The 24125-nt window shown below is 44.4% G+C and overlaps 2 protein-coding genes across 9 annotated transcripts in view; one reads left to right on the forward strand and one right to left on the reverse strand.

The window, feature by feature from the left end:
- The window catches only part of SH3GL1 (SH3 domain containing GRB2 like 1, endophilin A2), a 118392-nt gene extending 106054 nt beyond the window's left edge, over positions 1 to 12338 (forward strand). For both annotated transcript variants that reach the window (XM_033954413.1, XM_033954414.1), the window contains exon 10: positions 9669 to 12338. In XM_033954413.1, the coding sequence (XP_033810304.1) occupies positions 9669 to 9862 (194 nt within the window). In that variant the 3' untranslated portion in view covers positions 9863 to 12338. The remainder of the gene's footprint in view (positions 1 to 9668) is intronic.
- Positions 12339 to 22701: 10363 nt separating this feature from the next.
- The window catches only part of MPND (MPN domain containing), a 51911-nt gene continuing 50487 nt past the window's right edge, over positions 22702 to 24125 (reverse strand). For 6 of the 7 annotated variants that reach the window (XR_004540471.1, XR_004540470.1, XR_004540469.1 and 3 more), the window contains one exon: positions 22702 to 23508. Coding sequence is in view for 3 of the 7 variants with exons in the window: in XM_033956872.1 (XP_033812763.1) it covers positions 23422 to 23508 (87 nt within the window). In the remaining 4 variants the exon portion in view is untranslated. The remainder of the gene's footprint in view (positions 23509 to 24125) is intronic. The other variant, XR_004540468.1, reaches the window with a different exon arrangement.

Genomic DNA, 24125 nt, shown 5'->3' on the forward strand with positions numbered 1-24125 from the left:
CGGCAGATGGCACTTGATCTGGATATTTCGTTGGGGGCTGATTCCAAATACAGCAAGGAGTACTTGGACACACTTGATTATGATCTTCTTCCTAAAGAACTGTTAAAGCTTCCACTCCATGCCTTTCTGAAGGAAACTTTCTAAAAAAAACCTGGAGACTCCTCTCTTTGTGCCAGTGGCTCCTAAATGTTTGGAATTTCTTTATAAAGTGGTACCCTTGCTCGGCTTTGATAAGTCTCAATTACCCCATGAGTCTCTCGTTGTTGAGTCCACTTTGAAGAAATCCTCTGAGGTGAGTGTATACACGTCCGCTACTCTTGGTAGAGAGGGTAAGACAGTGGACAAGTTTGGGAGATGTCTGTACCAAAACTCAATGTTGTCAAACAGAGCATCCAATTATACTTTTTTCTTTTCCTGTTTATATGAAGTATCTTCTTAAGCAAATTTCATTGCTTCAGTAATATCTGCCTTCACGTAAAGCCAAGAAATTTCAATCTCTGATCTCTACCTCTCTGTAACTTTGAAAGTACATGGTGAGATCTATTTATGATACTTTCGAACTCTCATCTAGAGCAGCAGCTATGTCGGTGGCGATAAGGTGTTTGGCATGGTTGCGTGTTTCAGACCTTGACGTTAAATACCAGGACCGTCTGGCGAATGCCCAATGCCTTGGTGATCTCTTTAGAGCTTACACTGACACTGTCCGCTCAGGAGACCAGATGGGATGGGTTGGTTAAGACCAAAAAGAAGCCTCCACCTGCTCGACCTTTTAAGCCTTCTTCCTCTTACCAATGCAGATATGCTGTCAAGTCTACTTCTCAGGCACCTACCCAGCCTCATGAATAACAACAGCCATGTCGACAACCTAAACAGCCTTTTTGATGTTCCTTCAGAGCATGGCCAGAGTTCCTCTGCTACTTTCTCTGCCTTAACCCATAGGGGAACGTCTTCAGATTTTACATCAATTGCTGGGAGCTCATTACATCAGATCTTTGGGTCCTCAACATCATTCGTCAAGGGTATATCCTTCATTTTCACACCCTTCATCCAGACCATCCTCCAAAAAAGTCTGCTTTAAATCTGACACGGTCCTCTCTACTTCTCCAGGAGGTTCAATCTCCTCCTCAATGCCATCGAGGGAGTTCCTCCCTCTCAACACGACCAAGGCTGTTACTCCTGATATTTCTTGGTCCCCAAAAAAACAGGAGATCTGCGACCCAACCTGGATCTCCGAGCTCTCAACAAATACCTTGTCAAAGAGAAGTTTTGAATGCTCTCTCTTGCCCTCCTTTATCCCCTATTGGCTCAGAACGAATGGCTATGCTCTCTGGACCTCAAGGAAGCTTACATGCATACACTTCCCCCTCCATATTCACGGTGATTAGTGGCAGAGCCGGCCCATGAATATTAAAAAACTGCAAATAATATTTGGGCTGGATCTGCCCCTAACCCCTACTACGCACCGGCTATTTTAAGTCCTATAAGCCTTACCTGGTGGTCTAGCGGGTTTTCGGGCAGGAGCGATCTGCCCACGCTCCTGCCCCGTGCAGATCGCTCACAGGAAATGGCTGCCTTGAGCTCCCGTCGTCTCTCTCGAAACTACGACGGGAGCTCAAGGCAGCCATTTCCTGTGAGCGATCTGCACGGGGCAGGAGCGTGGGAAGATTTCTCCTGCCCGAAAACCCGCTAGACCACCAGGTAAGGCTTAAGGGGGGGGGGCTCACAGGGCTTAAAATAGCCCAAAAAATGAAAATTATTTTTTTGGCAGAAAATCGCAAATAATTGAAATTGTAGATAACGGAAACCGTGAATACGGAGGGGGAAGTGTATACCAATTTATCCAGCTTCCAGGAGATATCTTCACTTTCAAAACAGTCGTCGTCGCTACCAGTACAAAGTTCTTCCGTTCGGCCTTGCATCTTTTCGAAGAGTTTTCACGAAGTGTTGATTGTGGTGGCAGCAGCCCTCCGATCCCAGAGTCTTCAGGTGTTTCTTTATCTGGACGACTGGTTGATCAAGGCTTCATCGTCTCAGGAGGTGACCCTGGTGATAGCTGTCACCATTTCTTTCCTTCAAACCTTGGGCTTCGAAATCAATTTCCCAAAGACCAACCTCCAACTAACTCAATGTCTTCAGTTCATCGGGGCTATTCTGGATACTACTCTCATGAGGGCGTTTCTTCCTCCAGATCGCCAAGCTGCCTTGCTTCATCTGTGTCAACAGATGCTTCAGCTGCAAACAATCTGTGAGATGCGTGATGTTTCTTCTGGGCCACATGGTCTCCACGGTTCAAGTCACCCCACTAGCTACATTGCAATTTCACAGTACACTCCTCAGTGGGCCCTAGCTTCTCAGAGGTGTCAGGCAACAGATGCACTCTCGCAGCATATCTCTGTAACCTCATCTCTTCTGCAGTCGCTCCACTGGTGGATGACCTCTTCCAATCTATCCAGAGGTCTTCTTTTCCATCTTCCTCCGCATCACCAGGTACTCATGCCGGATGCTTCTCCCTATGCCTGGGGAGCACACATGAGCGGCCCTCAAACGCAGGGGTATTGGACTTCCAAAGAATGCAAATTTCACATCAATTTGCTGGAATTTAGAGCGATGTATTACGCACTAAAAGCTTTCCAACTTCTCCTGAACAACCAAGTCCTCCGTACGGACAATCAAGTAGTGATGTACTACATCGACAAGCAAGGAAGAACAAGCTCTCTTCCCCTTTATCAAGAGGCTCAAAAGATTTGGCTTTGGGCGACCACCCGTAATCTTTTTCTGCAAGCAGTCTACATACAGGGCAAACATAATTCCTTGGCAGACAACCTCAGCAGAGTTCTTCAGCCTCTTTACTGGACACTCAGCTCGACAATTCTTCAGTCCATCGTTACACAATGGGGTACTCCTCAAGTGGATTTATTCGCACTACCACAAACTGCTCCACTTCTGCTCTAGACTTTACTCTCCTCACCGCCTGTAAGCAGATGCATTTCTTCTGGATTGGACGCAATTGTTCTTATATGCGTTCCCTCCCACTCCTCTTGTTTGGTTGAAAACAAATCAAACTACAATTCTGAACACAGACAATCCTAGCATCAGTGTAGACCTCCTTTATCTTTTAAATAGCTCACATTCTTTCAACGGAGCAAAGCATTCACAGTGTTTTAGTTACAAATCACATAATCAGAACACACCACTTGTGAGCTGGGAAACTTTGCTTGTGTAATCTTCAGCGTTTGATAAGAGAAATAAATAGAGCAATTTAAGTTGAGTATTCAAATATTGTCATGACCATGGAATTTTAACCCTGGACGTCCAGCGACTAATCAGTCACATTCCCTTACATGTGTTCTTCATTTGCACTGTGTCATACAAAAAAAAAACCTCATAGTACTGACAACGGTACAAGTGAAAAAAACCTTAAATCCCCCTCCCCTTTTTTTCGTAGTGCTTCCGAAAAACAATCCAGCACGTAAAACAGAAATTTCTCTAGTCATGTCTTATCCAACACTCATACTGATACCATAACAGCTCTCCCAGATGCAGTCCAGGAGCAACCTCACATAAAACAATGAGTGCTATTAAGAGATGAGCATAAGAATTCACCATAATTCTCTCTAACAATTCCCGATCGGTCAAAGCCATCCTAACCCCTTGGCTTTTCCTAATATCTTTAAACAAATTTCAGTTTCACATAACATGTCCCACAGCTGTTCCCAGTCAAGCTGCTGCTGCTGCTGCAAAAAAAAAAACCTACGGTCTTACCTGATTTTCCCAGAGATAGAACAGAGCACGGCACCAAACTGGTTGAAATAACCATCTACTCAGTCTATCTACCTGCCTCCTAAACTTTCATATATTCCTCAGTTCTTTATTCTATTTCTGGAAAGATCAGAGAAAGAAATCCACACAAAAGTGTAGGTAATAGTCAAAGCTTTAAGAAGAATTTCTGCATCCCCCAAATAATGGGACGTCAGAAAGGCTTACCCAATACAGGTGACTGGCCATTTTATTGACATCATTAATTAATTCATTATTAACATACGTAGTTGGTGCATCGTCCAATTACAATCCATTTACAAATTGTAATATTCTATTGGTTACTTTGTTCCTTAGCAACGATGACTTAACTCATCACATGCTATTGTCTCACCTCTGTCAGCCATAGAAGGATGTGGACTGAGGTCACACTGACCCTTGCTTTCTATTGCAAATATCTTGTTTACAGAAACAATCACATGATTTTCTATAATTATCAATTCATCAATATTTGCCCTAACTATGTAAGTGGAAGAAAACTATGTTCTCATACACAGCTGTGTTTTTCTCTAGTCTAAACCGTCTAAACAACTACTGGAAGAAAAATATGTTTTCCAGAAACTCATTTGCTAAACAATGTACTATAATCGCATGATTTCTCCTAACTCGAGCAACAAATATGTCAGTGTGACTTTTAGCTTATTTGCAGGGGCCTGCTATGTTATGGCTCCAGCATGTTGTTTCAGACATTAAAACATAATATTTTGCTCTATGAAGGAAACATGTGTACTCTGCTAGTTGCTGTTTATACTTTGCTGTTTGTCACAAGTTACTGAAGGATTTCTATTATTCAGCTATAATATTAGTGTCTCTTAAAGCCCTAATTAAAAGTGTATTTAATATATATATATATATTAGTTATGGGGGCCATATTAGTTATGTGACCCCCCCCCCCTTCTATTCTGCACAATACAATATCACCTTGACTCTCATTCTGAAAACTCTTTTCAAACTCTAGCAAGAGTCAGCCACCATGATACTCATAGCTCTTTAGTGACCCAGACAACATTGGTTCTCCCTTCTACTTCAACTCAGCACCAGGAAACACATACCTCTTCCAATATTTCCTACTCTGCTTACACAGAATCAAGGAGCTCTTCTTCATCCCAACCTGCAATCATTACACCTGACAGCTTGGTATCTCTCAGGCTGACATCTTTGCATCTCAGCCTGTTCGCACTATTATTGACGCTTCCAGGAAACCAGCCACTCAACAGTGTTATCAACAAAAGTGGACTCGGTTTTCTTCCTGGTGTCTCTGTCGTCGTCATCATCATGATCCAGCTTCCTTGTCATTGGAATTGGTGCTGGATTATCTCCTTCATCTCTTTGATTCTGGTCTTAAATCTACATCTATCTCAGCGCGATTACAGCTTTCCGCCATTGTGTAAGACTTGTTTGATCCCATTTGATCGTGATTGGCGTGTATTTGTTATCTTTTATGCAGTTTGCTTTATACCTTAACCACCATGGACCCCTGAGGAAGGCGTGTTATCCGAAACACGGACCGTGTCGGGTCCCTTGGTTGGCTATAAGGTTGTATATGTTACTGCATTTACTAATAAACAACGCCTGCATCTTGTACAATATCTGCAGTCTGTTCGTTGTTTTCTGGTTGCTGTTGTTTACTGCAGACTGCGTTGGATTTTCTTTCTCCCTTTTGTGCAGTCTCTATTGTTGTCATCATCATGATCCAGCTTCCTTGTCATTGGAATTTGTGCTGGATTATCTCCTTCATCTCTCTGATTCTGGTCTTAAATCTACATCTATCTCAGCGAGATTACAGTTTTCCATCTGCCAGTCGAGGGAAAGTCTGCCAGTCTGTCAAGTCTGGTTTCATGTTCCACTTTATATGGTTGTCATTAAAGTATACTCTATCTTTTGTCTTGAAGGTCTAGGCTTACATTGGTTTGGTGCAGTGGTTGTTGCTTCTCTTTTTGTGGATTGCTAGAAGCTTCTGAATGTATTTATACTAGCAAGCTCCATTGGATGATGTTACACAGCTGTGAGAATATTCAGCCTGCTGGTTCTCAAAAAATACCTGTTACAGGTAAGTAACTTCGCTATCTCCACATGTAAGGATATCATCCTGCTTTTCATCAGTTATTCACCTGTAAGAGGTGTTCTCCATGGACCAGCAGGATGAATATTCTTATGTACCTGTCCACCTCCCCTGAAAGTTGAATTCTGTCAGCTATACAATAGACCAGGGGTGCCCAATACGTTGATCATGATCGACCGGTAGATCGTGAAGGCAAAGCGAGTCGATCACGGAGCCCATCCCAGGCTCCATAAGAACATAAGAAGTTGCCTCCGCTGAGGCAGACCAGAGGTCTATCTCGCCCAGCGGTCCACTCCCGCGGCGGCCCCATCAGGCCCATTGTCTGTGCAGTGGTCCCAGACTATCCCTATGACCTACCTCTACTCCTATCTGTACCCCTCAATTCCTTTATCCTCTAGGAATCTATCCAAACCTTCTTTGAAGCCTTGTAACGTGCTCCGGCCTATCACAGCCTCCGGAAGCGCGTTCCATGTATCCACCACCCTCTGGTGAAAAAGAACTTTCTGGCATTTGTTCTGAACCTGTCCCCTTTTAATTTCTACGAGTGCCCCCTTGTACTTGTGGTTCCCCATAATCTGAAAAATCTGTCCCTGTCTACCTTTTCTATACCCTTCAGGATCGTGAAGGTTTCTATCATGTCTCCTCTAAGTCTCCGCTTTTCCAGGGAGAGCAGCCCCAGCTTTTTCAGTCTGTCAGTATATGGGAGGTTTTCCATACCCTTTATCAGTTTAGTTGCTCTTCTCTGGACTCCCTCAAGTACCGCCATGTCCTTTTTGAGGTAAGGCGACCAGTACTGGACACAGTATTCCAGATGCGGGCGCACCATTGCACGATACAGTGGCAGGATGATCTCCTTCATCCTGGTCATGATACCCTTCTTAATGATATCCAACATTTTGTTTGCTTTTCTTGAGGCTGTGGCGCACTGTGCCGACGCCTTCAAAGTTGTGTCTACCATCACTCCCAGGTCTCTTTCAAGGTTACTTACCCCTAGCAGTGATCCCCCCATTTTGTAGCTGAACATCGGGTTCTTTTTCCCTACATGCATGACCTTGCATTTCCCTACGTTAAAGCTCATTTGCCACTTTTTGGCCCATTCTTCTAGTGTCGTTAGGTCCCTTTGCAGTCTTCCATGGTTTCAACCCTGCGGTAGAGTTTGGTGTCATCTGCAAATTTAATCTCACATTTTGTTCCCGCCTCCAGGTCATTAATAAATATATTGAACAGGAGCGGTCCCAGTACCGACCCCTGCGGAACTCCGCTCGTGACCCATTGCCAGTCTGAATAATGGCCTTTTACTCCAACCCTTTGTTTCCTGCCTGCCAGCCAGTTTTTGATCCATCGGTGGACCTCACCTTGCACCCCGTGTTTCCACAGCTTTTTAAGCAGTCGTTCGTGCGGTACCTTGTCGAAGGCTTTTTGGAAGTCAAGGTAAATGATGTCAATGGATTCCCCTTTATCCACCTGGCTGTTTACCCCCTCAAAGAAGTACAATAAGTTTGTGAGGCATGACCTACCCTTGCAGAAGCCTTGCTGGCTCGACTTTAGCTGTCCATTGTTTTCTATGTGTTCACAGATGCTGTCCTTAATCAGCGTTTCCATCATCTTTCCCGGGACCGAGGTCAAGCTCACCGGCCTGTAGTTTCCCGGGTCCCCCCTTGAACCCTTCTTGAAGATGGGCGTGACATTTGCTATTTTCCAGTCCTCCGGGATCTCTCCAGTTTTTAAGGATAGGTTACATATTTGGCGAAGCGGCTCTGCTATTTCGTTCCTTAGTTCCTTGAATACCCTTGGGTGAATGCTGTCCGGTCCTGGCGATTTGTCGCTCTTTAGTCTGTCTATCTGCCTGAGGACATCCTCTTGGCTTACCTGTAGTTGGACCAGCTTTTCATCCCGCTCCCCATTTACGATGTCCTCCGGTTCCGGAATATTTGATGTGTCCTCCCTCGTGAAGACTGACGTGAAGAACTTATTCAACCTGTCAGCTATCTTTTTCCTCCTTTATCACTCCCTTTTTGTCTCCATCATCCAATGGCCCCACTTCCTCCCTTGCCGGTTGCTTCCCCTTCACGTACCTGAAGAACGATTTGAAGTTTGTTGCTTCCCCCGCCAGTCTCTCCTCATATTCTCTTTTAGCTCTCCTAACCACACGGTGACACTCCCTTTGGTGTTCTTTGTGCTCCTTTTGGTTGTCCTTTGTTCGGTCCTTTTTCCATTTTTTGAACGATGCTTTCTTGTCACTTATCGCCTTTTTCACTTTAGTTGTTATCCACACTGGGTTTTTTGTTCTATTTTTTTTTTTTTTTTTTTTTTTGCACCCCTTCCTGAATCTGGGGATGTACAGGTTTTGTTCCTCATGCACCGTGCCCTTGAGTAGGGACCAGGCTTTTTCTATGGACTCCATCTTCTTTGCGTTTCTGTTGAGTATCTTTCCCACCATGATAGACTCACATTGCCTTTGCAATCTACCGGGCCGATCAGCCTTCCTCTCCCCGATGTCAATTCTGCCATCGGAGAGGAAGTTCCAGGCCAGCCAATCGCTGCCTGGCTGGCCCAGAACTTCCTCTCTGACATCAGAATTGACATCGGGTAGAGGAATGCTGGTCGGCCCTACACTTCTGCAGGGAGAGCTTGGGGCGGCGGTGGCTTGGGGGCCTGTTCCCCAATGGTGGCGGCAGTGGCTTGGGGGAGGGCAGGGAGAAAGAAAGAAAGGGGGCATGGAGAGAGAAAAAAAGAAAGGGAGACAAAGAAAGAAGGAGCAGGGAGGGGCAGGGAGAGAGGAAAAAAGTTGGGGGAGGGAATGAGGTCTGGAGGAGAGGAAGCATACAATAGACTGAAAGAAGGGAAGAAATATTGGATGCATAGTTGGACGAAATATTGGATGCACAGTCAGAAAAAAGTGCAACCAGAGACTCATGAAATCACCAGACAACAAAAGTAGGGAAAATGATTTTATTTTCAATTTAGTGATCAAAATGTGTCCATTTTGAGAATTTTTATCTGCTGTCTATATTTTGCATTATGGCACCCTTTTACAAACCCGCAATAGCAGTTTTTAGTGCAGGGAGCCTATGAGCGTCGAGAGCAGCGCAGGGCATTCAGCACAGCTCCCTGCGCTAAAAACTGCTATTGTGGTTTAGTAAAAAGGTAGGGGGGTATATTTATCTATTTTTGTATGGTTGTTACTGAGGTGACAATGCATAGAGTCATCTGCCTTGACCTCTTTGAAAAACCCCCGGAATATAAAAATTAATGTTTTCTCTGCGTACAGTGTGCTTTGTGGGTTTTTTGTTGGATTTTTTTTTTTTAATTTTATTGTTGGTAGATCATTTTGACTTGTTCATTTTAAAAGAAGCTCGCAAGCCCAAAAAGTATGGCCACCCCTGTAATAAACTGACAGGATCCCACTCAACGTTCACTGGTGAAAAGATGTGTGTGGTGTAATGTTTCCAAAAGCTTCAGAAAAGTAGGCTGGGCAGCACTGGAATACCATCATCCATATGTCAGATTTCATCCTGCAGTAAATGAGTAACTTTTATCCAGTGGGGGAGGGATGAGTTCTACACCATTCCATCCAAGGATGCCATTTTGCATCTACACATGAGCAGAAAACAGCAGTGTTCATAAACTTGCTTTACCTGATGGGAGCTTCTGTAACTAAAATGTATGTTACTTCTAAATAGTAGCGTAGACTCGAAAAGCTCATATAGGTTTGGGCAGTCAGTTGCAGGAATGAACAAATGTGATGATTGACCAAGTATGATTGATCTGTGCTCTGCTTGTCTTGCAGCCTTGGACCAGCCCTGCTGCAAAGCATTGTATGACTTTGAGCCTGAAAACGATGGGGAGCTGGGCTTCCACGAAGGGGACATAATCACTCTAACCAATCAGATTGATGAAAATTGGTATGAAGGTATGATCAACGGCCAGTCGGGTTTCTTCCCCCTCAATTACGTGGAAGTGCTGGTCCCATTACCTCAGTGAAGCATCCTTCTCCTCCCTCCTTGTACCTCTTCTCCTGCAGACAAGGACCAAAAGTCACCAAGAGAAGACCAAGTTTTTATCCTGCATTCCATGTTGTAACACAGCACTAGCTACCTAATCCAGAAGTGGTGCCATGAACTCTACCTGTACTGCACTGGGTTGGTGCAAAGAGGGAAGCTAGTCCTGCAGAGCTTGGTATCAATTGATTTGTGTGACATGAGGTGCTTCAGTTGGCAAAAAGACTGCCCTTTTCAGTATGTTAAAGTGATAATTCCTTAAGAGGTGTGGTATACACAGGAGTGATGATGTAGCAAAACCATGTTGAGAGAAAATTCTGCCCTCCCACTCCATTCTTAGCCTTTTCCCTTGCCTTCCACAGGGAAGGAATGTGTTTGCCCATCTCCTTCTTTCTAATATCCGATAACTCTACAAAGGGACCATACAACACAGCACAACTACTACCAGTTACAGGAAGGAGCATCATAACAGGAGCATAAAGACAAAAAATTTTTTTGAGGGGAACATGTTTCTCCTGTAGTCTGGGTGTCTAGTCAGAGTTGCTTGTGGACCTTTTGGTGCAGGGTATGAGCAAGGTGGGGGTGAATTCCCTGTCTCTCCAGTATCACAGCATGTTACCAACCTCCTTTCTAATGCCTTCTGAGTTACACAGGTAACACTACAGTCTGCTTTAAACACTACAGACCAGCTCCACAAAAGACTACTACTTTAAATTGAAACTAGGAAAGACCCTGTTGTAGTGCTGCCCCCTAGACTCCCACTGCTGTAAATTCTTCAGCTCTCTTATTGTTTGTGGTGGTTGCCACCAGCTGAGCAGTGTTAGTTTTTCCATCCCAGCTTTCAGTGCCTGCTTTCCGCGTCACGTTTGTTAAGTTGCAGTGTTAATGGAGAAAAATTTGTATTCCCTTTTTTTTTTTTTTTTAAATGAGATATATGGTCCATAAGAGGTGTGGTGGTGGGGCAGAATGTTGGATATGCAGAGATCAGATTTAATAGCCTGTCACTACTCCACCCTTCAGTTTTTGCATTGTGATGGTCTGCAAAGAAAGGGGAGTGAGAGAGTAAACAAAAGTGCTGCCTACAGTAAAACCTATGCCTCAGAAAAAAAAAAAAAAAAAGCTGCCCGTTCAGTTTCCCTGTTCTGCTCCACAACCCTCCAGACTTTGGATGGGGGCTTCAGAGTGTGGAAAGCTTGTTAATGTGGGTACATTGCTGGAGGGCAGGGTGAACCAAGTTGTTAATGCAGACCTGCCTTTCCCTCTGCTGGCTGGTTCAGTGTGTAGAGAAATTACAGAAGCAGGCGTATGCATGACAATAACCATTCTTTGAAAAATGTGACACACTTACATGGCTTTAACTGGAAATTAAATACATTTGCAATAAAAGCCATAATTAGTAAACTTAACAGTGCCTATGCAATTTAGAATGCATAATGTAATGAGTAATTTTATTATATAATTGTGTGTACTAATAGTGTTACACATCACCCTGCACGCAGCACGAGGAAGCCCCAGTCCTCTTGGCCCTCATAGATGGTATTCAGAGCTGTGTATGTGAATACCCAGATCTGTTAGGTACAAGAATTTTTTTAAAAAATTTAAACAATCCTGGTGGGTTTTTTTTTTTTTTTTTTTTTAGAAGCTAAGTGACATAAAGCATAAAACTCCACTTGTACATACAGTCCTAGTCTTCCTGAGAACAGTGATTGTTGCTTTTTATGGTCCTTGCTTTACCTTCAATTCTAGCTTAATGCAATAGGAGGTGGTGTCCTGTCCCCCTCCAATATGGGTTCTCAAAAAGCTCTGTTGGTGCTGCTATAAGGCACTTGAAACAGATTTTTCTAGGTCTTTTTTGAAGAAAGATTCCTTTTATGAAAGGTACCCTCCCCCATGGACTCAGTATCTCTGTGGCATTTATAGTGTATTTGTATTATTCCTTTCTTGGAGGGAGGGATTACCAGTGTAAAGCAATGTAATCACCTTGTAAACAATGCTGTTGGGTTTATTTTTGTGTTATGGACTCTTGTATCTTGTTACATCTGCAGAAGTATACTATATCTTTTTAGCCATGCATGTTTATAAGATATACCCAGTGTTGTCAATTAACACCAGCTGGGGCCCAGCAGCCCAGTTTTAGCTCCTGTTAAGAAAGCACCAGCCAGCACATATGTTCAAGTGACTCAGTGCTACAAAAAGATGGAACTTTGGACAGAACAGCTAATTTTTCAAAAAATGTTTTTTTTTCAGTTGCTGGCTACATTGTTGCATCTTTCCAAGAGCCATGTTTCTATTAAAACTCTGCAGCTGTTTAAATGGAAAAAACATGTTAATGGGAGGTGAACTAATTTTTGTTAAGATCGCTCCATGTTTAGAAAAAAATATATACGTGTATATACATATATACTTTTTTGACTTGTAATCTTGAAATAAAGTATTAAATGTTGCTAATTTTTCTGCCATTGTGCCAAGGTGGCTGTTTTCATCAAGCTGTTGCAGAGCAGCCGATGCTGATCATGTGAAGGGAATTCTTCTGACTGCCTTTTAAAGCAAAGACATAGTTTCAGTAGTGATTGTCTATGCATGTAACTCTCCTTGTCTACGTACATGGCATCACGTTATAGAAGTGGTTTTCAACACTGTTCTCAGGACCCAGCCACCACTCAGATTTTCAAGACATCCACAATGAATATACATATAAGATTTACATCCAATTGATTGTGGATGTCCTGAAATCTAGACTGGCTTGGTGTATGTTGAAGATGGGGTTGAGAAAACCCATGTCTTATAGGGATGTGTCAGAAAGCTATGAAAGGCATATGCCTGTTTTTGTTGTTGTTTTTTTTATAGGCTTATGTGTTATAAAATTTTATAGCTGCAGCTAGAGAATCTAATAAGGTAGTGCTTCTTTATTGGGATTTTATCCTAAGACAAGCAGGCAGCATATTCTCACATATGGGTGACGTCATCCACAGAGCCTGGTATGGACAGTTTGACAAGTGAATTGTTAAGTTGAAAAATTTTGCAACTGCCCGCACTGCGCAAGTGCCTTCCCGCCTGACACCAGCTTGAGCCCCTCAGTTGTTTGTTTTCACAGAACTCTGTTCAGTTTTTTGTTGCATTCCCACTTCGCTTCTTTTATTTTCTATTCTATGTTTTTTCTTTCAAGTTTAGTAATTCGGTTTTATTTTTTACGGGTTTTCTAAAAAAAGTAAAAACTTTTCCGTCAAAGAGAGTTCATGGCAACGGCTTGTGCAGAGGTAGTTATTTTTTGTTGTTGTAGGCCTTTTTCAAAGGTTGGCGGCTTTCTTCTGTAACACCTCTTTAAATTACTTCTCAACTATTGCACTTCATAACAGCCCTGCTCGACATAATTATACTCAGGTCCTTCCTACTTCAGCAATGATAGGACCAGTCAAGTTTTCATCTTCTGTTTATTTCAACCAGACAACTGGTGGAACTCTTGGATCTCATGGCATCTTCAACCCATATTAATTTCTTCACAAGACTTCATTCTTGATCTGCCCAGTAGTTTTTCCGTCTACATAGTCTCCAGTTTTGGTCCCTCTTTTCACACACTTTCATCCATGTTACTTTGTCCAATCTTTCCAAATGGTGACAGGACAATCGCGTGCCAGACACCAGCGCGCCGACAATTCGGCGCAAGACACAAGTGTGCCACGGGAAAACTTTTTTCAAAGAGCTCCGATGGGGGGTGTGGGGTGGGGAACTCCCCCCCCACACACACACTTTACTGCATACTGTTAGCGCTGACCTTGTGGGGGGTGCAAACCCCCACATTATAGAGAAAACGGAACTTTTCTAAAAAAAAATCAGAAAAAGTTCCGTTTTTTTCTATAATGGAGGGTTCTAAGCCCCCCCCCCCCCCGACAGCAGCGTGAACACTATGCAGTAAAGTGGGGGGTTCCCCACTCACACCCCACTTCAGAGCTCTTTAAAACTAAGTTTTCCCGCGGCACGCTGGTGTCTTGCGCTGAATTGTCTGCCCTCCATTGTCGGCGCGCTGGTGTTTCGACTGATTTCTTTGGCAACACAAGTGGACGCACACCTCCTTGGTTTTGTGCCACATTTTCTCTCTGTGCTGCTGGGTAAGGCAAGCAGGAGAGAGCAGCACAGAGGGAGAAATTAGAAAGCAAAAGGAAAGGGAGGCAATTCAGAGCTTGAGAAGGGAAGAGAAAGAGGCAGGAGACTAGGGGAATCGGTGAGTTAGCTCTGCCCACCCCAGACATCAGACATCGAAGCTCCCTCTTAAAAGAGGAGGGGCGAACGGCACTCAGCCATTCGGCGCGCGTCGAAGGCAAGCATCAAAGGTGCTCGCCTTAGCGAGAGCACCTTTGCAAAGGGCCTTGAGAAGGGATGAGCCACTTTAAAGGAGTGTAAAAAGGGGACCACAGCAGGTGCAGAGGACAAAGCAGGTACAACACACAACCAGGCATACAGAGGGTACAGAGAACACACAACCACGTGCCACTAGAGAAGAGCAGAAGGAGGACACAGCGGACACCAGCACTAACCAACACAGAACACAACATTAATCAACACTGGTTAAACTAATAGGGAAGTAGCAAGCAGCTAATAGGGAAGTAGCAAGCACAGAAGAGAACACACACGCACAAGCTCGCCTTTGCAAAGGAGCCTTAAGAAAGAGCAGCAGAGCGACTTAGAACAAAAGCTACGAGTCCTAGTTTTAGCTAGCTATACAGCAGGGCACACATTCTCACATACTACACACCTAGAGGGGAAACAAGCACTCACAGGTACCAACACAGCAACACCAGCAGACTCACAACAAACAGGAAGACAACAGACAGGAAGTCAGAAATCATCCAGTTGACAGAGACAGAAGGTTCACAACAAATCACTCAGACAACTCAGAAGGGAAGCAAGAAATGGAATCCCAAGGAAGTCAGAAGATGAGCTTTCCAGTCTTCTGTACCAGCTGCAATATGTATGACTACCTCCCTTCGGGGTTTCGGGCATACATTTGCAGTCGGTGCATGGAGCTGGATAGCTTGAAACGGCAAGTCCGGCTACTAGAGGAGACAGTGATGGAACTAAAAATTCCTCACCTTTGAAGATAGAATCCATGAACAGGAGACGTTTCTAGTGGAGTTCAGTGCAAACGAAGAGGTCAAGGAGCTAGAAAGATTCATCGAGGAAGCTCACCAGCAACTTGTGGAGATCCCAGGGCTGGAGAACTGTACCCGAGCAACCCAGGAAGATGGCCTGGACGAGAGGAGAGAAGACACCCCTACAAATTCAGAAGAGACTGAAGCAGAGATAGGGACGACCGCATACCAGGAGAAAGAGAGAGCACGCATGAAGACGTCCCCCCACACAAAGAGCCGAAAACAACTTCAAGTGTATCGCAGGAGGAAGAAGATTGGCCCTACACCATGGACGTGGATTTACGACCCCCAAGGAACCTCCAAATAAAGAAGATGGGGATCATCGTAGGAGACTCCATTATACGTCATGTGGACAGCCACACCGCAGGAGGGAGAGAGGATAGAATCGTCACCTGCCTGCCTGGAGCAAGAGTGAAGGATGTGGCCAACAGGATCTCCAGGATCATAGCGCAGGGGGAGAGGACACTGCTGTGCTTATCCATGTGGGAACCAATGATGTGAGCGGACGGAAATATGACAGGGAAGAGATGAAGGGCCAGCTCTGCTCACTCGGAAGAAAACTGAAGATCAGGGAGGTGAAGGTGGCTTTCTCCGAGATCCTCCCAGTACCAACAGCGGATGGAAAGAGACAAGGGGAATTGCAAGCTATCAACGCCTGGATGAGACAATGGTGCGAAGAGGAAGGCTTTGACCTCGTGCGCAACTGGACGGCATTCTGGGGAAAAAGCAAGTACTACAGAAAGGATGGACTACACCTCAACAAGGAAGGAGCAAGAGTATTGGCAGGCAACATGAAGAGGGCCATCGAGAAGGCTTTAAGCTAAAGGACAGGGGAAAGCCGATAGTCAACCACCAGTCAATGGCCCGGGCGACAGGATGCCCCGAAGAAGAAACTATGGACAACTACTCAGACATGGGAGGGGACGACCACAAAGCAAATAAGGGAGACAATGCAGGAGCAGAAAAGGATACCGTGAAAGAAACAGTAGAGACTGCTAAGCTTAGAAAGTCCAAGAAGGTAACACAAAGAGAACTCAAATGTATGTATACGAATGCTAGAAGTCTGAGAAACAAAATGGGAGAATTAGAGACAATAGCAAGACACGATGAACTGGAAATCATTGGCATAACAGAAACATGGTGGAATGATGAAAACAAATGGGACACAGTACTACAGGGATACAGACTATACAGAAGAGATAGAGTAGGGCAGAAAGGTGGAGGTATTGCCCTATATGTTCAGGATGGAGTAGAAACTGTTAGAGAGGCTACGACGGAAAGGACAGAGCAGCTGGAGTCCCTCTGGATCAAGATTCCTAGACACAATGGTACAGACACAAAAATTGGCCTTTACTATCGACCCCCAGGACAGATGGAGGAGACAGACTCAGAAATGATAGAGGAAATTAAACAAGAATGTAAGACAGGTAATGTAATAATCATGGGAGACTTCAATTTCCTGGGGATAGACTGGAATCTGGGAACCTCTAGCTGCAGCAAGGAGGCCAAGTTCCTGGAAGCGCTAGGGGACTGCTTCCTGGAACAAATGGTGGGAGAGCCGACGAGAGGAAACGCCACCTTGGACTTGGTCCTAAATGGCATTACGGGACCGACAAAAGAAGTAGAAGTCATGGTCCCATTGGGAGCGATCACAACATGATCAACTTTAAACTTGACATCGGGAAAGGGAAACGTACCAAAACCTTAACCACGACCTTAAACTTTAAAAAGGGAAGATACAATAGCATGAGAGCCATGGTGAAACAACGGCTCAAGAAAAAGATGGACAAAGTTAAAATGGTAGATCAGGCATGGTCCCTACTGAAAAATACTATCACGGAAGCTCAAAATCTCTACATTCTGCGGATTTCCAAAGAAAGGAAAACTAAAGGCAAAGGAGAACTGGCATGGCTTACTAGAGAGGTGAAGGAAGCCATAAAAGAAAAGGACTCCTTTAAAAAAATGGAAACGCATGAAAACAACCGAAGCTTGGAACAAACACAAAGATGATCAGAAGAAATGTCACAAGGCGGTGAGGGAGGCCAAAAAGGACTATGAGGAGAAAATAGTGCAAGAGGCCAAAAATTTCAAGCCCTTCTTTAGATACGTAAAAGGAAAAAAAACCATGCAAAAGAGGCGGTGGAACCGCTGGATGACCAGGGAAGAAAAGGGTACATCAAGGAAGACAAACAAATTGCAGACAGACTAAATTCCTTCTTTGTGTCTGTCTTTACGAAGGAGGACACCGCAACAATACCAGAAGCAGTGAAAGTGTTCAAAGGAGTAATAGAGGACAGCCTCACCACAGTAGAAGTGGACTTGGAACAGATATACTACCAGATCGACAATCTTAAAAGCGAAAAATCCCCTGGACCTGATGGAATTCACCAGAGAGTCTTAAAAGAACTGAAGGTTGAAATCGGAGAGCTTTTGCAAAAACTTGTCAACCTGTCAATTAGAACTGGACAGTTACCGGACGATTGGAAGATAGCGAACGTCACGCCAATTTTCAAAAAAGGATCAAGAGGAGAACCAGTGAGTTTTACGTCTGTCCCTGGAAAGATGGTTGAAGCACTGATTAAAGATAGCACTTTGGATACATGACCTGATGAGAGCCAGTCAACATGGCTTCAGGAAAGGGAAATCATGTTTGACAAATTTACTTCAATTTTTTGAGACCGTGAACAAACAAATTGATAGTGGAGAACCGATGGACATAATATACTTGGACTTCCAGAAAGCATTTGACAAAGTTCCATATGAAAGACTTCTCAGGAAACTAAAAGCCATGGAATAGAGGGAGATATACTAAGATGGATAGGCAAATGGCTGGAGAACAGAAAGCAGAGAGTGGGCATAAATGGGAAGGTCTCAGACTGGGAGAAAGTGACAGGGCTTGGTAACTTGGGCCCATCTTATTTAATATTTTCATCAATGACCTAGAAGGAACATCCAGTGAGATCATCAAGTTTGCAGACGACACAAAGCTATGCTGGGCAATCAGATTGCAGAAGGATAGCAAGGAACTCCAAATGACTTGTATCAGAGAAATGGGCGGAGAAATGGCAGATGAGGTTTAATGTGGAAAAGTGCAAAGTAATGCATTTAGGCAGAAAGAACAAGGAACACGAGTATAGAATATCAGGGGCAACTCTGGGTAAGAGTGAACAAGAAAAGGACCTGAGTGTACTGATAGATAGAACCTTGAAACCTTCGGCACAATGCGTGGCAGCGGCAAAGAAAGCAAATAGAATGTTAGGCATGATAAAGAAAGGAATCACGAGTAGATCGGAGAAAGTTATAATGCCGCTTTATAGAGCAATGGTCAGACCACACTTGGAATACTGTGTCCAACATTGGTCTCCCAACCTAAAGAAGGATATAAAACTGCTGGAGAGAATGCAGAGCCAAGCAACGAAGCTAATAAAAGGTATGGAGAACTTGGAATACGAGGAACGACTTAAGAGACTGGGATTGTTCTCCCTTGAGAAAAGGAGACTGCAAGGGGATATGATCGAGACTTTAAAATACTGAAAGGAATCGACAAAATAGAGCAGGAAAAAAAATTATTTACAATGTCCATTGTGACTCGGACAAGAGGTCATGGACTGAAGCTAAGGGGGGACAAGTCCAGGACAAATACCAGAGGAGGTTATTGCGGAATCCACCGTTCTAGGATTTAAAAGCAAACTAGATGCACATCTCCTTATGAGAGGCATAGAGGGATGTGGGTGACTAAAATTACGCCATGTGTACACCTGGCTAGGCCTCCGCATGTGCAGATCGCCGGACTTGATGGACCGAAGGCAGTTCTTATGTTCTATGTTAAGGATCTAATATCCTTCCAGATCTTGCCCTCTCTTCTCATGCAGTTTCTTTTACATCTTATTCTACAGTAGTCTCATTTGACACTTCTATTTGTGATTACCTCATTTGACACTGATCTTTCTGCTCTTTTTACAATCTTTTTGGATGGCTCTGTTTCCAACAAAATATGGTTTTTCAACGTAGTATGGTATTCATCATCAAGATACTTTATCATTCTCCATATTTTCAGTGTTGGGAATATTTTTTCTGCTTATCCAACTCATGGCTTAAAATCACTTTAGTCAAACTTCACCTCACAGTTTTCAGTGTTTTCCTTGTTTATTTCACTGTTCAAGTTCCGATTATTCATCTTATAGTTGACAGTTTATGAAAGCACTTGTCAACATCAGATCATTTCTCAAACCTCCTCTACTGGTTTGGAATCTTACTGTGGTTCTCTCCAGTCTGCTACAGCCCCCATTTCAACCAATTACCTATGCTCTTATTAACTTCCTGTCTTAGGAAGTGGAATTTTCTTTTTATCTTCACCACTTCTGACTGAATTTTGTGACAGTTTCATACCTTGGTATCCAACACACTTTTTTTGTTTGTTTGTTTTTACTATAAGGTGTTTCTCTGCATTTTTCTAGAGCAGTGTTTTTCAACCTTTTTTGGGCAAAGACACACTTTTTTCATGAAAAAAATCACGAGGCACACCACCATTAGAAAATGTTAAAAAATTTAATCTGTGCCTATATTGACTATATATAAAGTAATTCTCTTGAATAGGAATCAAATAAACACAAAGAAAGTATTTTATAATGCTGCCACCGCCACTGGGGAATAGGCTGCCACTGCCGCCATTGGGAACAGGCCGGCACCGAGTTCTCCCTGCTTCTCTTCCCCGCGTGGCCGACCAACTCTCGCCACCCGTCATCAATTCTAACGTCGGAGAGGAGTTCTAGGCCAGCCAGGCAGCGATTGGCTGGCCCAGAACGTCCTCTCCGACGTCAGAATTGACGCGAGTGGCGAGAGTTGGCCGGCCCCACAGGGAAAAGCAGGGAGAACTTGGCGCCGGCCTGTTCCCGATGGCGGCGGTGGCACTCAAGTGGCTAAAGAGCCGCAGTTTGCCGGCCTAGGGACAACACTGGAGGGTGGCCAGCTGTGCACCCCCTTGGGACGTAAACCCGGGGTGGGGCAGACCGCCCCCCCCCCCACCCTGGTATGCCACTATCTGTACCTCACTCCCTCCCTATGACCAAAAATTCTCCTTTCTTCTATTCCCCGTGTACACAACCATCTCTTTCCCTCCCTTCCTCTCTCCAAAGTCCATGCCTTCTGTGTCCAAACACTCATTCCCTCCCCCACCTCAGCATCTCTTTCCCTCCCTTCCTCTCTCCCAAGTCCATGCCTTCTGTGTCCAAAAACCCATTCCCTCCCCCACCTCAGCATCTCTTTCCCTCCCTTCCTCTCTCCCAAGTTCATGCCTTGTGTCCAAAACGCACTCCCTCCCCCCTTTTGTGTTCCGTGTTTGCCTCCCAGCCCATCTTTGCAACTTTCTCAGCAAAACGAAGCTCAAGCCGCGAGGTTTGTCTTCTGCTTTCTGCCTGCCCTGCCGCGCACAAATAGCCGAACGGAAGTATTCTCAGACGTCAGCGCTGACGTCGGAGGGCAGGCTTTGCTTAAGCCCTCCCTCCGACGTCAGCGCTGACCTTGGGGAACGCTTGCGATCGGCTATATGTTAGCTGCAGGGCAGGCAGGAACAGAAGACGAGCCTCGCGGCTCGAGATGTATTGAACTCCGCGGGTCCCCCGTCCAGCTCTCTCCTGTCCACGTGGGGCGGACCGCCCCTCTCCCTAGACTGTGGCCTAGGACCCTGGGGGAGCCCGGGCCCCCTGTCAGCTCCGGGCCCCTGAATGCAGGACTGGTGGTACTGCCCTGATGGCGGCCCTGACCGTATGGCACACCAGGCAACATTTCGCGGCACACTAGTGTGCCGCGGAACAGCGGTTGAAATACACTGTTGTAGAGGTAGTCTTATATTTTCATTTCCATCAATTCATTGTGTCACCAGTTTTCTTTCTGAAATCTGTTTCTCATTCTGCCAATCAGTTCTTCATACCTTCTACTGTAAACGGGCCTTAGCTTATTACTTACAAAGGTCTCTGTCTTATAGAGCATTACTTCAGCTGCTCATCTCTTTTCATACTATCAAGTTGAGCTGGTCCGCCAACAAAAGGTCTATTTCCACATGGCTTCTGGCCTGTATTTCTTTTGCTATGCTTGGGATGAGCTGCAATTCAGAGATCTTATAACAACTCATGGGATCCGGGCTATGTAGCTTTAGTGATTTCTTACATTCCACTTACATTGCTATCTGCAAAGCAGCTACACTTCTCCCTCCGTATCCACGGGGGTTGGGGGTTAGGGGCAGAGCCGGCCCACGAATATAAAAGAACTGTGAATAATGGTCAGGCCGGTTCTGCCCCTAACCCCCCCTTCCCCCGGCTATTTTAATCCCTGTAAGCCCCCCCTTAAGCCTTACCTGGTAGTCTAACGGGTTTCGGGGCAGGAGCGATCTTGCAGATCGCTCATAGGAAATAACTGCCTTGAGCTCCCATCGTAGTCTCGAGAGACTACGGGAGCTCAAGGCAGCCATTTCCTATGAGCGATCTACACGGGGCAGAGGCATGGGAAGATTGGTCCTTTCCCGAAAACCCGCTAGACCACTTGGTAAGGCTTAAGGGGGGGCTTACAGGGCTTAAAATAGGCCAAAAAAATTTAAATGTGTTTTTTTGTTTTAAAATCGCGAATAACCGAATCCATGGATGCTGAAACCTCAGATTCAGAGGGGGAAGTGTACTTGGTCCTCAATTTACATGTTCATCTCTCTCTATTCTCTGGAATTCTGTCCAGATGTGATGATTACTTAGGCCAAGCAGTATTATAATTTTTATTGTCTTATGTGGCTAACCCCCTCCATTCCATTATAGTAAGCTAGGGAGTCCCATATGTGAGAATATGCTGCCTGCTTGTCCTAGGTTAAAGCACAGTTACTTACTGTAACAGGTGTTTTCCAGGCACAGTAGGCAGATATTCTCATATCCCACCCACCTCCCCTAGTTGGCTTCTTAGCTTATGGAACATAGGGGCTTGAGCTCGTGTTGGGCGGAAAGGCACTTGCGCATGTGTGGCATGGGCAATCACAATGTTTTTCAACTTAATGACAGTTCACTTGTCCAACTGTCTGTATGGGGCTTTGTATGTCACCCATATTTGAGAATATCTGCCTGATGTACCCGGATAAAGCACAGTTAATTATCAACCAACCACCTTTTCATGAAGCGATTCACCTAAAGTGGTTTTACAATACATTGAATAGTAATCGGGTACTCTTAAGTATTTTCCATATCTGCCTGGCAGACTCACAATCTAACTATGGTACCTAGAGCAGTGGAGGGTTAAGTGACTTGCCCACTCTCACAGGGGCTGGGATCAAACTTGCAACCTCAGGGTGCTAAGGCAGCAGGTCTAACCACTAGGCCACTCCTCCCCTCCTTAACCTACTTTGCTACATGTTTGCAGTACAAATGGTTTGGAATCTCTATCCTGTTTCCCAGCGTTTCTTTATTCAGTGTTTGGTAAACTCCATGTCCATTTGGTTTTTCAGAATCTCTATAATGAATATGCATGGGAGTTTGTAAAACCACTACTCATTAGTACTGTTTTCATTATTTGTGTGCATGTCTCTCTTTTTTGGGAGAGGCTTAGCTTCAGCAAAAGTAAGTCTAGAAGCCCTCTGTGCTTTCAATAGGATTTCAGTATGTAGTTCTCAGTTGCATATATTTGTAATAAAATAGCTGCTCCATCAACATTAAATTCTGTTTTATTTAATTGAAATCTAAAACTTTTCTACATCTTCTGATCCTGAAAACAGTTTTAAAATAAGACACTGTAGCAGGATTCTGTACATTTGTGAATCAACAGCTGAAAATTACAGCCAGTGTACAGGAGCGTATCAAAAAGGAGCACAAAGCTCAGTAGTGCTTGAACAGAACAGATGGGCTGCATATGCCAAGTGTACCGATAGGTGGTGGTGTAGCTATTTCATGGAATGTTCTATTTGGTAGTGACACATACTGTGTACATCTGAATAACACTTCTCAATCTTTATTCCTCCATCTGTTCTGTATTGGTAGAAGTTAGTGCTTTAATAATAACTGTGTTTCTCATATATAGTAAACAAGTAACATTTTTAAATCTCAACCCTTGAAGTCGGGTACATAAAAATAAATGGAAATGTTCTTTTGGAGCTGCTCTTTAGAATTGGTTCAGGTAGCTGTAGAGTGCTAGATCCTCTTCATGACACTGGTTCAGACGTCTTCACTACCTACTTTCGGTAATGAAAAATGGAGTGGGTGCGGGATGACACAGTCCCTGTGTTGTAGGCTGTGAAGAAACTGGAACAGATACTGTCTTAGTCCAGCCACCTGCCACTTTCGGTAGAGTGCATGTCTGACAGTGTGCTCTTGCCAGGAGAGGAAGGTTAATGTGATTGAATACATCACCCTATGTTCTGGTGTTGAGGTCAGCTGATGTGCTTGAGTAGGCTGTAAATCTGTTCTAGGACATGGTTAAACCCCTGATCTTTGGGGGTTCTGCAGGCAAGGGAACCCTGAAAATAAAATATAGCTGTTATATCCCACACTAGTTACATAAGGACTTTAGTAACCTGAGCTATGTTAGGGAAGATTAGGTTCTTACCTCGATGATCTTCTTTCCAGTATAAAGAGACATGATTCTTGGCAAGTGCATTTCTTCCCTTCACGTGTGAGGTCTACAGAAGGCATCATCTACATTTTTCAATTCTGTCTCCTTGTGTCACTAGGCAGTACTTCAGCTCCTCTGTGTACCAAAGAATGGATAACTTCCTTGAGGGCTGCAATCCAGTTTGGTTTTCAGGATTTCCCCAATGAATATGCATTGAAAGCAGTGCATGCACATAGATCTCATGCATATTCATTGGGGAAATCCTGAAAAACCAACTGGATTGCGGCCCTCAAGGAGGGACTTTGAGATCCCTGGGATAACCCCTAAAAAGGAGAAATGAGTGCACAAGGAACTCCCCAAGTTAAGTCTTTTCCGCTCTGCACAATACCATTTAATTAAACAATAGACATATAACCTAAACAAGGTGCAACCAAACAAGCCACCTACCTGCGTGCAACCAGCACTAACATTTATGCAGCTCCTATAGTACTCTTAAAGCAGGGGTAGGGAACTCCGGTCCTC

The sequence above is a fragment of the Geotrypetes seraphini genome, chromosome 8, assembly GCF_902459505.1.
Source record: "Geotrypetes seraphini chromosome 8, aGeoSer1.1, whole genome shotgun sequence".
NCBI lineage: Eukaryota > Metazoa > Chordata > Amphibia > Gymnophiona > Dermophiidae > Geotrypetes > Geotrypetes seraphini.